The following is a 19,068-nucleotide window of genomic DNA, read 5'->3' as shown; positions in this document are numbered from 1 at the left end:
GGAACACCCCAACGTTAACTCAGCAACCCTCAGAGATGTTTCCTTGTAGCTGGAAGGATTAGCAACATCATTTTTGCTGTTGTCTTCATGCTGAGGTCATGCTGAGGGTTTTCAGTGCCCTGCTCTGACACCACCACTGTGTGGGCTCCCATCCCACCGGCTCTGCCTACCAGCCCATGTTTTTGGGCCAGGAGAGCCTTCTCCCAGCTGAAGGCATTGAGCCGTCTTCCGTGAGGGGTTTGCAGCTAATTGGTACAATCAATATTTGTTTTGCAAATGCAATTGGAGAGAAAGAGGGATTGAGAGCGCCAGAAATTCAATTGACCTGTAAAAACTGATACTGTGTAAAGGGAATCCTTTCCCTGCCAAGCAAATATTTAGAAAGGAGAAGCAATAAAATGAATAAGCAACAAAGTAATATCCTGCCTCCATGGCTGCCGGAGGCTGCTGCCCCCGACACTGTGTTAAACCCCAAACAGATGAGCAGCAGGAACCTGTTTCCTAGAGAAAGTGTGTTTGCTTTTACCATCTAATCCCTCAAAAGCTCAGCTTGGTGCCTCAGCAGTGCTGGGACTCAGGTAGCCCAGCAAGATAGGCACTGGCCCCACATCCCTGCAGCAGTGACTGCGGCATGAGCTCAGTGGTGGCATGGGGAACATGTCCCTGCAACCTTGTTCCTCCTTGCAGGGGACACTACCTTTTGCTCCCAAATCCCCACACAGCCTCCTCTGGTGATAGGAGCACATTGGGGAGGTCTATGAGGTATTTGGGTGCTGCGGGGTGTGAGGGATGCATGAGGCAGAGCATCAGTTGTTCATGTCTGGAAGGAAATTTCAGCATGCTGGAAAACCAAGCAAGGAAATCAAAATGGTTAAGAAAAAAAAAAAATTCAAAGAGATGTTTTTCAGATCTAAAAGCTCCAGGAAAATGTTTATGGGCGAGGAAGTCAGATGAGGTCCAGCCAGGGCTTTCGCCAAGCGGGGGCTGAGTGCCGGAGTGCCTTTTTTCCAGGTTGCTCAGCATCCCTGCGCACAGCCCTTCAGTACCCGAGTGACTGGAACTGGAGAGGTCCCATTGGACACATATCTGAATTGAAAAAACGCTGCAGAAAACAAAGACTTTTCAGAGAAATCACATACTGTGTGTACACGTGTCTGTATTTTTGTATACATATGTTTATAAAATAGAGCAAGTAGAAAAAAGGGCAATGAGTTTATGGGGAAACTCTCAACCAGCTTTTCTGCTGGCCAGTTTGGAGCCTTCTTAGCATCTCTCCCTTGTGACAGATACTGACCCCACTAATTTATGTCAAGGTCTGAGGCCACTTCTTGTTTGCTGGCATCAAGTAGAGCCTTTTTTGGGGTATTCGTGGCTACTGAAGCCACCTTGAAATGCTACATCGAAATCAAAAAGAGTTTGGATTCACATTGTTGTAATACTGAATTTTCAAGAGAGGGTTGGCTAAAAATGTAGACTTCCCTCCCAGACTTCCTGAGAATGAAAAGGAAAAAGCTCCAGAGAAGCAAGTGAATTTTAAACCCTTGATAATCAAATTTTCACGGGGTTTTATCCCTGTTTATTATGAGGCTGATCTACTCCAGGATGCTCAATACCTCCGGGGAGCTGATGCTCAGACCTGTGGAAGGGCTGCCATCCCAAAAGGCAGAGGTTTTCCACTCCTGAGATGTCGGTTGGGAATAGGTCACTTGCTGGGATCCTGGGCAGTGAACATCCCATCCTGGCTGCCCGTTGCCAGGCTGCCTTTGCTGGTGCGTCACCGGGGGCCACGGGTGGCGCGAGAACCCCCCGCGTGCCATTGCCTGTTTTCACAGCCATGTCTAAGGTGCTGCTGGGGTTGCAAATTGTGCCCCAAGCATTTGTTTCTCCCTAAACCCCAGCCTGAGAGTACACGCTAGAAGAGCACTGCAACATGAGCTCAGCAGAGGTGGGGGGGGAAGATGGCTTAAATTTAATGTCTTTTTAGATGAATATTTCCATTCATTCCAGAGCATATTCCTCTGGCATTTCCAGCACGCTTGTTTAGCTGAGTAGTTAACAAACTTCATCGAAACACATGTTATAGTGCTCTCTAGTGCACAGAGCTATGAATGAAGGATGCCTCTTTTGAGATATCTGGATGTGCAGCGCAGCTTTTGCTTTGGAGCAGCCTGTTAACCACAACAGCTGCTTCCCATTGTGGAAATGCTATTGGAAAAATAACCCCAGAAACCATCCCAACAACTTGACAACACACGTAGATGATATTTATGCAAAACCCCATGTGAAGGTGAGCTGGGGCACATGGAAATAAAAGATAAGGCAAGAAATAACCCAGCCGGGAGACTGATATCTCCCTGCCAGCAGCGCGCGTGGATCTCTGTTTGCCGAGCTGGTCCGAAGCAGCTGGTCTCTATGTCCGACTTAGTTTACTCTGTTTAGCTTTCATACAGCTGAGCGATTTTTATAGCTGCTGGAGCTCCGGGAAGCTCAACAGGATATTGGCCGCCTTCTAATGAGAGAGAGTTTGCCACATTGGCACATCGGCACGAATGCTTCGTGAATTTTAAACGCTTGGGAAATGGTGACTCCCGCGCCCCGTTCCTGGATACTCTGAGAACCCTTGGGGGCAACGTGGGTTTTCTGTTTACTAAGGGAAAATGCAAGGATTGATTGTAGCCTAGGAGATTTGAGAGCTGCTGCGAGCCCTGATGCCCTCAGAGGTGATGCGTTGAGAAAGCTCCCCCCGGCAAAAAAAGAGAGGAGCATGATCTGCCCTGGGCAGCCAGGGATTTGGGTGGTCCTAGGTGTGAGCTTGGACCTGTGGGACCAAACTCGGTTTGGTTGGTACCTGTTGGTACAAGGTGAAGGTGAATTTATGGTATCATGGGGTAGTCAGGGCTGGAAGGGACTGGAGATCCCCAGCTCTTCCTGTGCTTGGAGCAGAGTTGGTTCATATGTGGATCAGGTTGCTCAGGGCTGGGGCCAGTTGAGTACTGTCTGTCCCTGAGGAAGCAGTTTTCACAACTTCTCTGCTTCGTCTGCGCTCTTTCCTCTCTTTCCTCTCTTTCCTCTCTTTCCTCTCTTTCCTCTCTTTCCTCTCTTTCCTCTCTAGCCCTTCTTTTGAATTTCTGAATGGAAAATAGAAAGCATTTAGGTTTTTTGTTTTGTTTCTACATTCATTTCCCATCACAGGATGTTTACAAAAATATCAGAACCAAATATAATGACCTGCAAGAGGGAGTACCTTAGGCTGGAACAGAATGAAAATAGCTCCTTCCCCCATGGTGAAGCAGCACATCGAAAAAACAGTGGGTATATAACATCCCCAAGGGGTAAGAAAACCAGCCCGCAGGTTATTTTAACCAGGATATGTGTTTCTTGGAAAGGAAAAAAATAGATTTCAAGATCATGAAATTTTTATCCACAAAACAAATGACACGAACAGCATTTCCTTCTCTGCTAGTTATTCCTGCCTTGCTTGCAAAGCTGGCCAAATCGGGATGGTGGTGGTGATGGCACATCCTCTTGCTCCTGGTGACTTCGCTTTTCCATCATTTGCCTCCCCATTAATCTCAGTACAAACAAAGGCTCTGAAGAGACAAGCCGAAAAGCTCCTGGGGGTACGTTTAAATCAGTCCTTTCTAATAATGTCTGTCGACCTCTCTGTGGAAGCACTGCTCCCCAAGGAAAGGACACGGAGCCGCGGCAGCGTGCTGAAATATGGTGGGGTGTAATTAATTCTGACCTCTGGCTCCCACTCACTCACTCTCAATATTAAATTTGACTAGTGATATTGTGGTTTTTCAATTATCCTTGTTTTCTTGGGGGCATGGGGCAGGGAGGGGGTTGCTGCTCAGAATTCGGCTTGGTGGGAGATGTATCAGCTGGGATGCAGAACTGCCATGCTGTGGCTGGATAGGATTGTTCCTTGGTTTGTGTCCATTGGGATGGCGTTTGGGCTCGGATACAGTCTTGTGTGTGCCTCCTCCTCTCCTACCTGTGTCCCTCCTGCCTCCAAAAGCTGGTGCTCGATCGCTGCCAGCTCCCTGCCTGCTGCTACAGGCTGTTGGGGGTGGGTGAGTGGTGCACAAAGGAGCAGCCTTTGGGAAATGGTGTCTTCTTCTGACATTGCCCAGGAGATCCCTTTCTGGCTGCTCCTGAAGTCAGTAGAGGACTTCTATAAGACTCCTCGAGGGCCTGGAGTGGGCCTGGAACCTCTGTGTTCTACAGCATCTTTTTGATGAAGGTCTTATAAGTATGTCCTTGTTCAGAAATGGAGCGATTCAAAGCAGCTTTAGAAGCTGTGCACTGCTTGCTTTTTTATTTTGGTGTAGAGATGTCGTGAGGGTTGCTAGCATATTTTGAAGGCATTATTTGTCTATTTATTTAGCCCTGTCATTTTAGCAGTGCCCCTGTGTGTCCTACTGTGGTCTTTGGAGGTTCTGGAGGGGCCTTAATCCAGGAGGCAGGGATGAAGATGCCCTTTCCTGGGAAGGCTCGGATGGTTCACATGTAGCAGAAGGAGGGTCAAACTGCCTGGTGCCAACACCCTCCCCTCTACTGCCCACCCTTCGCCTTTGCTGCCCTCTCCTCCACGAGTCCCTCAAGTCCCTTGTCACTGGTGTCCTCTGCCACAGCACCAGGAGACAATGTGAGACCTGTTTAGGTGCTTCTATCAGGACAGGAGCTTGTTTAGGGATGTTCCTGCAGGATGCCCATGCATGGACCCTCAGTTTAACTCCTCCAAAGCCTCTGGGGTCTCTGGACAGGGCTGTTCCCCTCCTCCCTGCCCTGGCCATCCCTGGCAGCGGCTCTGCCTTTGAAAGCAACCTGTACTTGGCAGAAGCCGCTGCTGTGATGGGCTCTCCGAGGCCGGGAGGCGTGCAGCTCTGGGACTCGTGGTGGAGTGGGGTGGTGGGTGGATAAGGACCACTGGATTTAGACCTTCAGAGAGCTGGGTTAGTTGGAGAGATGCAAAGCAAGAGTCCCAGGCTTCACCTCCCTTCCTCGCTTTCCTCAGCTTCTCAGAGAACATTGCCACCAGCCAGTTGCTCAGGGGTGGATTTGCAAGGCACTGAGGGGTTGACTTTTGGGACTCCCCATCCCTGGTTACCAGCAGTGGCTTGGCTGGGCGCTGGGAAGAGCTCACACCCTGGGGCCACGGAGCCAAGCTTGCATCAGCCCCCAGGATGAAATAAGCCCGTTACCATGTCCCTTCGAAGTGCCGGAAGATGCATTCAGGCAGCAGGAATGAGAAGGGCTTGAGGTAGGGGGGAGGGAGGAGAAGGGAAATTAAATTTAAAAAAAAAAAAAGGAAAACGCCACTTGCTGCAAAGCGAGCGAATTCTCCAATAAACCCGAATCTGCTGAGAATACATTTTACAAACATGCAGTGAAGTTGGCCGCTTTTGTTTGGGCGTTTGTTAAGCATTAACTAAAGAATGCCATGGTCCAGCCTGCTCGGTGTGAAACCTAATTCTCCCCCTTTCTGGAGCCATGGCATGGAGTGCTCAATTTTTTTCTCTCTGTAGGACTGCAGCCTTCTGGTACTCCAGCCAAAAAACACTCATATTTTAGCAAGCTTAGCCCCAGCCCCGTTGCCAGGCAGTAAAGCGAACACTTGTCTGCCTCAGGGGGAGGGAGCCAGGAGACTGGGAAGGGTCAGGAGAACAGCCTCGGGGTAAATATCCCTCCTCTGTCCCACTGGAGAGCTCTTGGAGGACTTGGGTTGTGTGGGGAGGGAAGGTGAAGGCAGCTGTGGGTGCTTTCCTGTCAGTCTGGGAGCGTGGAGATCCCCGGGATTGCTGTTGCTGGATTGCCATCCGAATTGCTCCCCCATCCCCAGGACACGCCAGCTTGCTCTCTGCAGAGCTGGAGGTGGACTCAGCCCTTTCCTAGCTGCTCTTATGGCCTCTGCATCCCTCCTGACGGGGCCGAGGGTCTGCGGGGTCCCCTCATTGTTGTGGTCAGAGGGTGCCTCAACAGCCACCATGCTTGGGAGATGCATCCGTTGCTTTTCCTGCTCTGCCATGTTCCATGCCCTCTGCGTCATCCTTTCACACCATGAAGGCCAGACAGAGGGATAGGGTGACGTGAGCCCAGCAGCAGCAGGGCGACAACTTGTTCCCAAGCCATGGGTGCAGGGCTGACAGCGACTGGCATTTTTTCACTGCCAGCCTGTTGAGGGCCCAGTGCTGCTCTCTCCACTTCCAACAGGTGACAGTGAGTGAGAAGATAACCCAGTGCCAAGACAAATCAATCCAGCATCCTTACTCCCCACGTAGCCCTGTGGTTCACTGCTGGCACCTGCCACCAGCCTCCTCCTGTGCCTCTTGCACTGTGCACGGCTGTTGGCTGTTCTGCTCTAGGAGGGGGTGTTTAGCCTGGAGAAGAGGAGGCTGAGGGGAGACCTCATTGCTCTCTCCAACTACCTGAAAGGAGGTTGTAGAGAGGAGGGTGCTGGCCTCTTCTCCCAATGGACAGGGGACAGGACGAGAGGGAATGGCCTCAAGCTCCACCAGGGGAGGTTCAGGCTGGACATCAGAAAAAATTTTTCCCAGAAAGGGTGATTGGTCCCTGGCAGAGGCTGCCCAGGGAGGGGGTTGAGTCACCTTCCCTGGAGGGATCTAAGGGACGTGTGGACGAGGTACTGTGGGACATGGTTTAGTGATTGATGGGAATGGATGGAATCGATGATCTGGTGGGTCTTTTCCAACCTGGTGATTCTATGATTCAAGGCTTTGCTCTTCAGAGAGCCATTCATTGGGGATGGCTATGAGCACGGCTGGGCAGGAGCTCCCTGCACTTCTGATGCGATGGTTGGCGTCTGCTCAGCCTCCAGGCTCCTGGGACATGGTGAGAGTGGAAGATAGGCTGGTCAGGTCTCTGCACTGAGGTGCTGGAAAAAACAGCATCCCTGCAGATGCATCTGGGCAGCTGCCTGCACTGCTTCGTGGGGACTGGTGGCAACAGTGCCCACCGCTGCCCTCAGCCAGGAGCCCACAGGGCACTGCGGGGCTCTCCCTGCCCCTCTCACCACAACCCTGGGCAGGTAGGACAGCATCCCTCCTCCCGACAGCGCTGCCTTACCTTACCCACCACCTGAGCCAAGCCTCCACGCGCTGTTTGAGATTTGTCCCGTCAGTATTTAATATCAGCATCCCTGACCCACCGCCCCCTCCCCGGGGAGGCTCCGAGGGGCTGCGTTTGTATGCAGCGCACGCAGACAGACAGCAGCCGGGAAGCGCCCGTCAGTCATGTCCCCTTTCAGCCTGTCACCTCAAAATAAAGGGAGAAACAGGGAACGGTGGCTCGGGTGGGAAACCAGGGCTGCCTGCACTGCTCCCCCTTCATCAGTGCTCCGGGGATGGGATGGGATGGGATGGATGCGCTGCCCCAGAGGTGCCTTTGGCCATGTGTTGAAATTTCTAGGTTTCAGTGATACTGTGTGGATGGGAAACCCCAAAGCAGAGGTCTGAGATGGCTTTCTTGAGGAAGAGGAATTATGTGGAGAAGTGGAATTAATGTCCCAGAGGAAAGGGGGATGTCTGTGATGCCAGCTAGCTCACTCGGGGGTCTTCCAGCAGAAACACTGCGCTTTTAGAAACAGCAAATTATTTTGTTTCAATGTTTTCCACCACCTTTCTGTTTCAAACCTGCAGATTGTCATTTCAAGAGACATATAAATGTTAAAAAATAAATGTATATTCACACAGATTAATCAGTATAGGAACACGAACATTTTTAAGATCAGAAAGGACAGGTAGTATGTTGTGATAAATATTGCTTGCATCACCACATTTTTGTTCCATTTCTTCCTAACCTGCGTGTGTTTGGTTTTGTTTACAAATATTCACTGTCAATGCTTCGTTGCGACTTTCACTGAGGTGCCCTTGGCAGGCTGGGTTTCTGCTGAGCATCGCAGTGCTGAGCAGGTCACCCTGTCCCTGCCAGTTTTGAACGTGGATAAACAAACCCAAAGGCTGCCACCAGGCCTGATTTAGCTTTTCAACTCCATTCTATGGAGAGGGAAAAAAAATCTGGTGAGAACTAAAGCCTGCAGCATCTCTAGGATGGCGGAAATTAAGGTACTTCCATTGCAGTTTAGGGGTTCATAATTTGCTCTTTGTTTAAAATCTCTTGAAGTTGCTGGCCAGAACCAGTCCTCCTCCTCCTGCGGCCTCGTGTAGAGAAACGTAATCTCAAAGTCCCCTTTGCAGCTGCAGGAAGACACAAAGAGGTAGAGAGGGGAGAAAATACGGTGTTTGCTCTGCAGCCTGCTGCTTTGCAGCAGGAGGGAGCGGGGAACAGAACTGCAGATCCCTGAGGTGGAAGAAAACATCTCCGGATCCAGGCTAGTGTGTCTTGCTCAGGCACACATATGAAATTAATTGCTAGATCTGGGGCTGGAAGAACATTTTCCTTCTGCCCTGTCCCAGGATAAGCAAGAGTGTTTCAGTGGGACCATCCATGCAGGAGTTCTCTCCTATGTGGGGCTATCCCTGAGTGGCATTATCCATGTGTGGTTTATCCATGCACGGGGTTATCCGTGTGTGGGATTGTCTTTGCACACTCTTCCTCCCCAGTTCCCATAGAGGACCTGGTATTGTCCAGGGCTGTAGGGATGTGGGACACCAGCAATGCCCTTTGCTCCGTCCCCATTACTACCTGTGGTAGCTTGCAGTTTTTATGCCCATGGCCTTTTAGTGCCTATAATCTGGGTTAATTATGGGGTTGTAAGACGCTCTTTACGACTTCACACTGTGGAGAAGGTTTTATGGGGATTTCTTTACATCTCGCTTTGCCCAGGTATGGGGGAGTCCTGCACTGGGTAGTGAAAAGCACCCCATTCCTTCGGCATCCCTCAGCGGGAGCTGTTGGGAACTCAGCTGCTTGGAAATTAAATCATTTATTCATTTGGTCATTTATTCTAGGTTTAATAATGAACAGGCAACCATTTACCTGAATCTCTCACCTTCCTGTTTGCAGCACGCTTTGGGTTTAGAAATGTCCGTGTTGGTGCTGCTGTGACTAGTTGGCAAAGGTTTATGGCTTTTTAATTGATGCCCTGAAAACAGAGGTTTTAGGCACACTCATTCATGAAGATTAGATAACAGTAACGTAATAGCTTATCAGTATTTTGTTACTGAGAGCAGTTAGTCATCCCAACAGGTAGGGCTTAAGCTTCATTTAAACAGGATGAGAATGCGTTACCAGATGAATACAGATTGCCTCCACTTTGACATAAAATTGAGATCTAATTAAAGATGAAATGACTACAGAAATATTACTGCAAATCTATGTTTCTCAGAGCTGGAACAAGAAATAATGACCCTTCAGAAGGGGTCATTCTTTCAAGGGAATGCACATTCCTCTCTTCCCAGGGCAGTCACGGGAGTAGTGAAAATATAGATACCTTAGAGAAAGACAGTTGTACCTAAACCTGGGAAGTTAAGGCTGAACATCCAAAAATAAAAGCTACTCATGGCATTATCTGAAGTTACAAACTCCCTGAGCACCTTTATTTGGTGATTTTCCTTTTCCGGTACTGAAAATAGTGGTTTAGAAAATCTTTATAACACCCCGTTCCTACTTTCTGAGGGATGCTACAGTTTCATAGAATCATAGAATCACAGAATAGTTTGGGTTGGAAGAGACCTTAAAGATGACCCAGTTCCAATCCCCCTGCTGTGGGCAGGGACATCCCACTGGATCAGGCTGCCCAGGGCACATCCAACCTGGCCTTGAACACCTCCAGGGATGGGGCAGCCACCACCTCCCTTAGTAACTTGTTCCTGTGTCTCGCTACTCTCATGGTAAAGAAATTCTTCCTAATGTCTAATCTAAATCAGTTTGCCAAGCATGCCCGGGATTTCACTGGGATGCAGAGAGATACCCCCTACCCCTGTGCTCGCCGCTGCGGTTTTGGGAGGACCTGGGAGGGAACAGACATAGCCCATGTGCTGGCATGAAGCGTCCATGCAAGGACCCTGAGTGGGATGGAGCCAACACCAATAAAGCAGGGTTTATTTGGGGGCACCATTCCCAACCCTTCAAGCTCTCAACACCCAGCCCCAAAGGCTGGCAGGCACTGCTGGTGGGTGGCAATATCCCCTGGCACCCCACCAGCTATGTGCACATCTGGCAGGCAGCTGTTGGCCTCTGGAGCTGGGTGCTCACCAGCCACGGCACAGGGCACTGGGAGATGATGCTCTGCAGCCGACTCTTCCTGTTGATGTGGGGAGGCAGGCGTTATGCGCTGCTCCTGCAGTGTTTCTGCCCTCCTTGCACTCATGGGACGTGCTGCCTTGCCCGGGCTCGCCAGCTTCCCGGGGACAAGCGCCGGGCTGATGGGATGGGCACAGATGTGACCAGCTGCTGCCAACTGTGCCGGGCTGGCTGCCTGCGCGGTGGAGCCTGCCTGGCCCCCTCCGGCACTTTGCACAGCTGACCGTCTTGCTTATTGCCTATTGGGTAACTGAAGCAGTGAAATGAAAAAGTGAGATGAAGCTTGGCTGAGATTTCACAGGAGCAGAGGCTGTGCAGGGGCTGCACCAAAACGCACGCCTCTCTGCTGCTGGGGAGCTTCTGTGCAGCAGCATCTCTGGTGTTACAGGTGCCTTCGCCTTGGCGTCTACCTCCAGGGCACAAAGACATGTGTGTGCTCTCTTTTTCCCCCATCTCCTTATTTTATGGAGCTTTTTAAAATGATCCCCATTTTCTGATGGCTTTGCTGCAAGGTTTTTGTGTCCGTCAGGTCCTCTCCTTGTTGGAATGGGGCTGACTTAGCGCTTTTCATTTACTGCAGGGTGGCCAAAAGCAAAAAAGGAGGATTGAAACCCTGCTGATGGCTACAGGGCTGCCCTTTCCCTCCCCAGGCCTGCAGCCCCCTGGCCCCACGGGTTTCCACTGGCGATAACATAGGATGGAGACCATGGATTTGGGGGCCATCTGGGTCCTGCAGAGGGCTGGATGCAGCGCTCCTTGTGGAGGTCCCCAGGGCATCCTCAGGACATGGGCAATGCTCGGAGATAACCTCTGCAGGATGCGTGCTGACTTCTGCTTTCTCTTTCTGGGCCAAAATCATCAAGACAGAGGAATAGTAATGTCCAGTTCCCACAGATATTTAGCACAAGGCTGGGTAAACAGCCCTTTTTTCCTTTGTGGGGCTGAAGCCAAAAACACAGATATCTGAGGGTGGTGAAGAGATTCTGGTTTGGTACCTTCAAACATCTGTCCTGAGGGAAACATCCCATTCACTTAAAACATGCAGCCCAGGGTTGAGCACCGGGCACTTCCAAGTACTCCTAAGCCAACACTGATACTGCTACCTCTGCTCTGCTTGCCTCAGTTTCCCCATCTGTGAGTCATTGATGTTGCTACTGAGCTTCTTGGTTAGAACATTTACAATTGGAAAAAGAAAAGCTCTGTTTCAGCCTAAGTGTTATAGCTGTCGTTATTATTGGCTTTTAAGTATAAACCTAATGTGTTGAAACCTGGGGACTGTACCACTAGGGAAGCCTCAAATACTGTCACATCATTGTCAAGGAACCAACTGAGCTGCTTCTTTTGCTTTTGACACATCAAGTCTTCAATCTGTCACTGGCCTTAACCCAAGGCTTGCTGCCGTGGACATTTTTATCGTGTATTAGACATTCTGGATGTATTTGGCAATGAGGAACGGGGCTGTTGCAGTGCCCGGCTGCTGATCCAGGCCAGAGGGATGGGGTGTTTTGTGGGTGACCGACAACACAGATGCTTTCTACAGTTGCTTGTTGAGAGGCATGGATGAGCTCACCAGCCCCATTGCCATCTCCAGCATCTCCTTAAATCTAAGCGTGAGCCAGAGGCAGGTGGGCTTGTAGGGCTGGCTTGATAGAACCCATGTTGATGGGGTACGTCCCATGTCTTGTGGTGGTGGTAGCTGGGCTTGAGTTTGATGCCTGTATGGTTTCCACCAAGAGTGTGTGAACGTTGGGTTGTTCTTTGACCACATTCATGGTGAGCACCAGGTAACCCAGAAATACTGAAAGTGACCCAAGGAGAGCATCCCCCGTTGGCACACAGCAAGCTTGCAGCACACACCATGTCACTCAGGGTGCCAGCACTCTTGTCCCCAGCCCCTCAACACAATCAAAGCACCCTTGGGGTGCCACAGTGATCCTGTGCCGATGTCTGTCTCCCCACCATGGATGCCCTATCCCTTGTCCCCAGCGCCGTGCCACCCACCAGGTGCATCCACGGTGCTGTGGGGCATCTCAGCGGGGTCTCCTCTTGCTCCCCCAGGCTCTTCGCAGTGAAGTGCGCCGGGTGCCTGGAGGCCATCGCGCCCAGCGAGCTGGTGATGCGCGCCCAGAAGAGCGTCTACCACCTGCGCTGCTTCTGCTGCTGCGTCTGTGAGCGGCGCCTGCAGAAAGGCGACGAGTTTGTGCTGAAGGAGGGGCAGCTCCTCTGTAAGGGCGACTACGAAAAGGAGCGGGAGCTGCTGAGCTTGGTGAGCCCAGCTCTGTCGGATTCTGGTAAGGGGCCGCCTGTGCCCGGCGTCTCCCTGGCTGGTCCCACTCCGAGGTCCCTGCAAGCGTGGTGGGGTCTGGAGGTGAGATTTGGGCTTGCTGCCTCGAACCTCTGCCCTGCGGTCTGAAGGGAAAAGCTCTATAAATAGCATTGCATTCTCCAGCCAGAGTTTCTCTCACCTTGGTGGCAAGGATGTGGGCAAGGATCTCAGCAGTGGAGGGGCTGGAGGGTGCTCTGGGAACCGTCCCATCTCATTAGGCATCTTTCTCCAAGGGTTTGTGATCCTGGGCTGTGCGAGGCACCAGCACCCCGTGCCCAGGGGTGTACGGCCTCCCCAGGCACGAGGGCAGAGCTGTGCTGGCCAAAGGCGACATCTCCCACCTCTTCACGTGGGGAAACAGAGGAGCTACCCCTAGTATAAATACAACGTAAATGAGAGTTTTCTTCCTCAAAAATAAAATAAATCACAGTACAAAACATCCCACTGACCACCTTGGGCTAAACCTTCTGTGTCCCTTCCCTGGGCCTCAGCATCCCCACCAGGGCTCTGGAAAGGCTGAGTGCAAGAAGGCAGCTGCTTCTGCTGCGCCCACCATTTTAATACCAAGGGGAAACCGAGGCACAGCGCTAAAACATGAACTGGCAGCAAGGAGCCTGCAAATCTTCTGTCCCCAGCAGCTTCTGAGGCAGTTGATGGCCAGACTGCGGACTTGGCGTGGTGACACTGCAGGGACACTGGAGAGCCAAGGGGGGTACAGGAGGGGTGGCACCGCAGCTGGAGAGGGGTGAAGGGCTCCCATCCTGCTCCAGCCAGCGTGTCACTGCTGGGTTAGGTTGCCCAGATCATCAGATCAGCATTAAAATACCTGTCTGTAGTCAATGCAGATCAAATCTGAATGTTTCCCAGGATGACAAATTTGGTAAGAAAACCCAGCAATGAGGCTGGGAGGTGGAAATGATCTGCTAGCAGAAATCCTTGCGTTAATGCTGTCCCCACAGAGACTTGCTCCTCGTGAGGCTGCACAGCCCCACACTGTGTGCATGGTTCACTTGACTCCTCTTAAAAACCACCACTGGGGGAAAATCTACCTTGTTGGAAGGAAGGATTTACCTTTGAAATGCTGTGCTCTGGAAAGGGCTGCCAGTAAGCTGAGGGGAGCCTGTCTTTTCCCTGCTAGAACAAAGCACTGGAATTTAAAAATTAAAAAATAGAAACCAGCATTACAAGCCTCTTTAGGAGGGAGTTATTAAAGTGTGAAGCAGGGTAAGTTGTGGACATGCAAAGCCCGGTGCTCACCACCAAGTGCAGGTGATGCTGCAGCTGGGAGAAGGTGCGTGGGGGGACAGGGATGGTTTCATTCGGGGTGGAAAAAAAATTGCCCAGAGTCCGTGTTTCTTTTTGATATTGTGCTCTTCCACAGCAAGAAGCTGCTTTACTGCTGGCTCTGCCTGTGCTCTGTAACCTTGCTTGCTCAAAAGAAAAAAATCCTCCCCCAAATAATGGTGATGATATTTGAAAAATAAAGAGTGAGGCTATGGGAGGAGGTGGCTGGAGGGAACTGGTGAGTGATGGTCCAGTGCTGGAGGAGCTGGAGAGGCAGGGAAGCAGCAGGATCCAGCACAGTGGTGCCGGCTCTTGCCTTGGCCCTGGGAAAGTCCTTACTTGATTGAAGAATTATTATTTTTTTTTTCCTTTTGGGAAGTGCAAACTCTTTTAGTTAAAATAGGAACCAATGAGGAGATGTCACACAAGAAAATAAGTGAATTGGCATCTGGTCCCACAGTGTTTTGGGTTTATTCCTAGTGGGGGAAAAGAGCAGTTTGGGAAAGGCTGCGGAGCTTTTCCTCCCCAGTGGCTCATCGGCTGGTGGTTCAGCCCTTCAGCCAGGGGCTCCAGCCAAACTGAGAGCTTCAACTAGCAAAATCCTCCAGGGAAAATAGTTATTTTTGTGGAAACTCCAGCTGAGACCTGAGGGATGCAAAGGGCCAGTGTGGGATCAAAAGGGCACGACAACCCCTTGGCTGGTCGGAAACCCAACCCAAAGCCCCCGGCATCCCCTGGCAGCCCCTGTCTGGGGGGTCCCAGCCCTTCCCATCTCCCCACAGACTCCATAGCTTAGCCCTACTGCCATCCCTGCCTGGTTTTGGTGGCCACCACCAGTTTGGCTTGGGATGGGGTCAGGAACCAGCCCAGGTGTGTGTCCCACACAGGTGCTCGGCAGGCCAGGGCTCTGCCCCTCCTGCTGCATCCTCCCCAGGGGATGCAGAGGTTCCTCCTCTCTGGCACCAGTCACAGATGCCCCCTCATCAGCGACACGCAATGGGCACGTCCAGCCTCTCCCCTCTCCTCTTTGAAGCCCCCAGCTCCCCTCCCCCAGCACTGCACACCAAAGGCCACTTTATGAGAAAGCGCAGATAAAAAGCGAGCCATATGTTGTCTGTAATCTCCCAAACCCTTGCTTCAATTACTGCCTCCCCCGAGCCTCTACCGCCCAGCCTAAGTAAACAAACCCCTCTGAAAGAAGACCCCGCTTTCCAATTAAAAGCGTCCTAACGTTTCTCCTCTCCCTAAATCCTCCTGAGCGAGGAATGTCCTGGCCCCGGCGGCGGGCTGCAGGCTCAGCGGGTCGGACCGAGGGCACACTGCACAATATCCATCGCCCCAGCCCTTCCCAGGTGACGTCAGGGGCAGGCCCAGACACTCATTAATTTCTCCCCCTTCCTTGGTGGGGAAAGGGTTGAAAGGGAGAGTTAATTAAAAGTAATACCCTGCCAAATCCGGCTTCGTTTTTGCTTCTTTCCCTTTGACGCTAGGAGGGATTTGGGGAGCAGGTGCTGGGGGGGAGGGCTCGAGGGGGTCTGCTAGGAGTGGGTTTTTCCCCATGTTGTGGGTTTTAAGCATCATTTGCTTGATAGAGTCCATGACTCTCTGACTCCCCGCTGCTGGCTCTGCCCCTCCCAGACTGGGGGACGTTAGGGCCCTCACCTCATGTTAAGGTGCAAAAGGGTTCAGGCACCAAAATGTCTCTATCCTCCATTCCTCCTCCCATCATTCGTAAAAAATCTCTACCCTTACATAAAAACTGAATTCCTCTGGGTTTCAGGAAAGCAGGCAGCTCAGCAGAGCAGACACCCTGCTTGTGCTGGCACTGAGAAGGAGGCAGCAGTGGCTGCTGCTCATCCCCGTTAGCCATCAGAGACTCCATGCCCTGTGGTCCCCAGCACTGGGACTCTCAGACCTGCAGCATTTCTATGTCTCTTACACTGGGACGTGCAAGAAAAGAGCAGTTAGTCTTTCCCGCTGTCGTTGCTGCTGGTGTTGATCCATAGATGTGCTGTGGGTGAGCTGCAGCAGCAAGGTACTGGCTCCCTGCGGCCAGCACCCAGCTCCGGGCTGTTTTGGAGACCAGCACAGACATCTCTCCGTGGCCCTCCCAGTCCTCACCAAAGGGAAGGTCTCCATATAGGCTGGCGAGCTCAGAAGAGAGTCCAGCAGCCCAGAGGGAAGAGGTGATTGGTACCCAAGAACATCCTTGCTTCTCTGTAGGAAACATCGCTTCCCCTTGTCCCAGAGATCTTCTCCCATCTTTCCCCAGCGCCTAGCTGGGCTGACACACTTTTCTGCTTTGTGTGATCCATGTTTAGCTCTCACCATGGGGTACAACCTGGCCTGTTGTAGCCACAAATTCCTCTGTGCCAGACTCACAACCCTCTGGTGCCCATGTCCCAGAGAAGCAGCAGCCCCGGCACGGGACTCGTGCCAAGCTCAGCCTCTCAGGCTGCATCTGCATCAAACCAGCACCTCAGCTCCATTATCGATTCCCAAACGGATGGTAGAGGAGCTTGCTGGAAAATGTTGTAAGTGATTTACGGCTCGTGGGAGGGAAGCACCTGTGCTGTCAAATGTGCATTACAGCCCTCCCGCACAAGCGAGGTCACGGACACGGTGGTGATGCAGGAACCGAGGAGGGATGGTAAGAGGCAGGGCAGCGCTGCCCGCTGTCCCAGAGCAGCTCTTGCCTGAAGGCCTCATGGCCCCGAGATAAACAGCCGTGTCTGGGAATGCACCTCACAGAGAGTAACCACGGGGTGAAGCTTGAAGCACCCTGGGAGATCTAACACTCCATGGAAGTGGGGAGACAGGCAAAAAGGTGCCTCTTCTCTGAGCTTTAAGGGGAGTTGAACGGCGTGGTAAGGCAGATCAGGAGAGGTTTGTGAGGTTTTGGCTAACACGTTGCGTCCCTGCTCACCCTTCACCCTGACCTCCCCCAGCCTGGGCCATCCGGGCAGAGACACCAGGTGCCTGGAGCCCAGCGGTCCCCAACCTCTGCTGTCCCCTCGCATGGATGTGACCTGCCTGTCTCTGTCCAGATGTGTCCCCAGCTGTGACCTGGCAGGAAATCCCTGTGGAGCAGGCAGGGATTTTGGTCTGACAGAGGGAAAATCAGATGTCCCAGGGTTTCATATTGCAGCCGCTCAGACTGTTGGGGAGAACAAGAACCAAAAAGCGCATCTGCTGGATGAGTGGCCCTGAACTGTGAGACACAGCAGCCTTTCCCCTCTCTGAGCTGCCATGGGGTAGGCAGCCCCAAACCTCAGCTCCTCACACACACTCACAAGAAGATCCCTGCCAACACCAGATTGTTTTAAATCCCCCAGATTAGTTTGGACATACTGGAAAACGATGTGTGCTGCCCATTTTCTGTAAAGACCTGCTTTTTTCCCTCTTCCTTAGGCAAAAGTGACGATGAGGACAGCATCTGCAAACTGGGCCAAGCATCAGGGAAGGGCACTGAGGACGGGAAGGATCACAAGCGGCCCAAGAGACCCCGGACGATCCTGACCACACAGCAGCGGAGGGCATTCAAGGCATCTTTTGAAGTCTCCTCCAAGCCCTGCAGGAAGGTATGGGGAGGGAGGCCCATGCTCAGCTGCTTCCACCTCCCAGGGATGTCCTGGATGCTGAGCAAGGATTTGCTCTAGCTGCTCCTTCCAACTCCTAATATCCCCGCAAACAGCTGAGGGGGCTAATGTGCTGCTGTCATTCCTCTCTCCAAGGTGCGGGAGACGCTGGCAGCTGAGACAGGGCTGAGCGTCCGTGTGGTGCAGGTCTGGTTCCAGAACCAGAGAGCAAAGGTAGGTATGAGAAGTCCCTCACCAGCGGCTGGTGCTAGGTCTCTCCTCCCTCCTTTCTCTGGCCAGGGGATGATTTCACCCTGATTTTCCCCCTTCTCGGTCAGATGAAGAAGCTTGCCAGAAGGCAGCAGCAGCAGCAGCAGGATCAGCAAAACACACAACGCCTGAGCACAGGTACCCCCCTCACAGCCTGCTCTCCCACCCCCCCGGGCTTCCCAAGGAGGCTGGACCCCCAGAAATCAGCAACCCAACTGCACTGATGGTTGCTCTTATCTCCCAGCCCAGACAAACAGCACCAGCAGCGCGGGGCTAGAGGGGATGCTGAACCCCTACACCACTCTACCCCCACCCCAGCAGCTCCTGGGCATGGATCAAAGCGTCTATGGCTCCGACCCCTTCCGGCAAGGGCTCACCCCACCACAGATGCCCGGAGACCATATGCACCCCTATGGTAAGGCTCCAAGATTTGCCTCTTGCATTCTCTCCTTTGAAGAGATGCGGGGCTGTGGGGTGGGAGCACGTGTGAGGGTTGCAGAGATTTTTGAGAAGACAGCAGTCCCCTCTTCCTTAAATGCATTCACTGCAAAAGCGAGGAGTACCAGGCACTGTCAAAGTGCTGAAGGAAAAGGCAGGCTCTGAAGACTTTCTACTCCTTTCCTCCTTCCAAAGGTGCCGAGCCCCTCTTCCACGACTTGGATAGCGATGATACCTCACTGAGCAACCTGGGCGACTGCTTCCTCGCAACGGCAGATGTGGGGCCACTCCAAGCACGGGTGGGGAACCCCATCGACCACCTCTACTCCATGCAGAACTCCTACTTCACCTCCTGAGCTCAGCGTGGTCCCCGGCATGGGGCTGCCACCGACACCGTGCTGCCCCAGGAGGGGCTGTGGAACCCTCGGGGTTGGGAGGGAGGGGAAAGTAACACTGCTGGGATGCTATCAAACAATATGTTGTAGTTTGGGATTCCCAAGGAGCAAGTTAAGTTATGGGTGCATAGTTTCATGTTTCTCTTAGGAGCCTAGGATTAGGGAGAGGAGTGGTTTTTGCAGCTGGCTGGTATGTTTTCAAATTTCAAACGAGGAACGAAATTTCTTGGTTTGGCACAGGGAAAGGCACAGGGAGGTGGAAACCCTTCCCACAGGAACATCCCGGTTCCATATCCCCTTTGCATCTCCTTTGTTCTAAGCAGTAGAAAGAGCAAACTGCTGCTGCTCGAGGTGGGAGCCCACAGCATCAGCTGGATTTTGAAGTTTGAAAAGCTGACAACACTTTGGGGAAACACAGGGAAAATTTTGCCGTGAGGTTTTCCCTCTGTTCCCTCAACCAGCTCGACCGCTCGCTATTTAAACACAGGGAGTTTTAAGGTAGATGTTCCCATGTGAATATAGAAAGCTAGAAACCCCTAACATTGTCCCT

General features: G+C 52.1%; 1 protein-coding gene across 1 annotated transcript in view; it reads left to right on the top strand.

Moving 5' to 3' along the window:
• Positions 1–18,581, top strand: part of LMX1A (LIM homeobox transcription factor 1 alpha) — a 43,269-nt gene extending 24,688 nt beyond the window's left edge. Inside the window, exons 3-8 of the mRNA XM_069863083.1 lie at positions 12,286–12,518; positions 17,249–17,418; positions 17,572–17,649; positions 17,754–17,823; positions 17,930–18,100; positions 18,319–18,581. Of these exons, the coding sequence (XP_069719184.1) occupies positions 12,286–12,518; positions 17,249–17,418; positions 17,572–17,649; positions 17,754–17,823; positions 17,930–18,100; positions 18,319–18,479 (883 nt within the window). The 3' untranslated portion in view covers positions 18,480–18,581. The remainder of the gene's footprint in view (positions 1–12,285; positions 12,519–17,248; positions 17,419–17,571; positions 17,650–17,753; positions 17,824–17,929; positions 18,101–18,318) is intronic.
• The last annotated feature ends 487 nt before the right edge of the window (positions 18,582–19,068 follow it).

This window comes from Phaenicophaeus curvirostris, chromosome 8, assembly GCF_032191515.1.
Source record: "Phaenicophaeus curvirostris isolate KB17595 chromosome 8, BPBGC_Pcur_1.0, whole genome shotgun sequence".
Taxonomy (NCBI): domain Eukaryota; kingdom Metazoa; phylum Chordata; class Aves; order Cuculiformes; family Cuculidae; genus Phaenicophaeus; species Phaenicophaeus curvirostris.
This window is presented reverse-complemented; position numbering and strand designations above follow the sequence as displayed.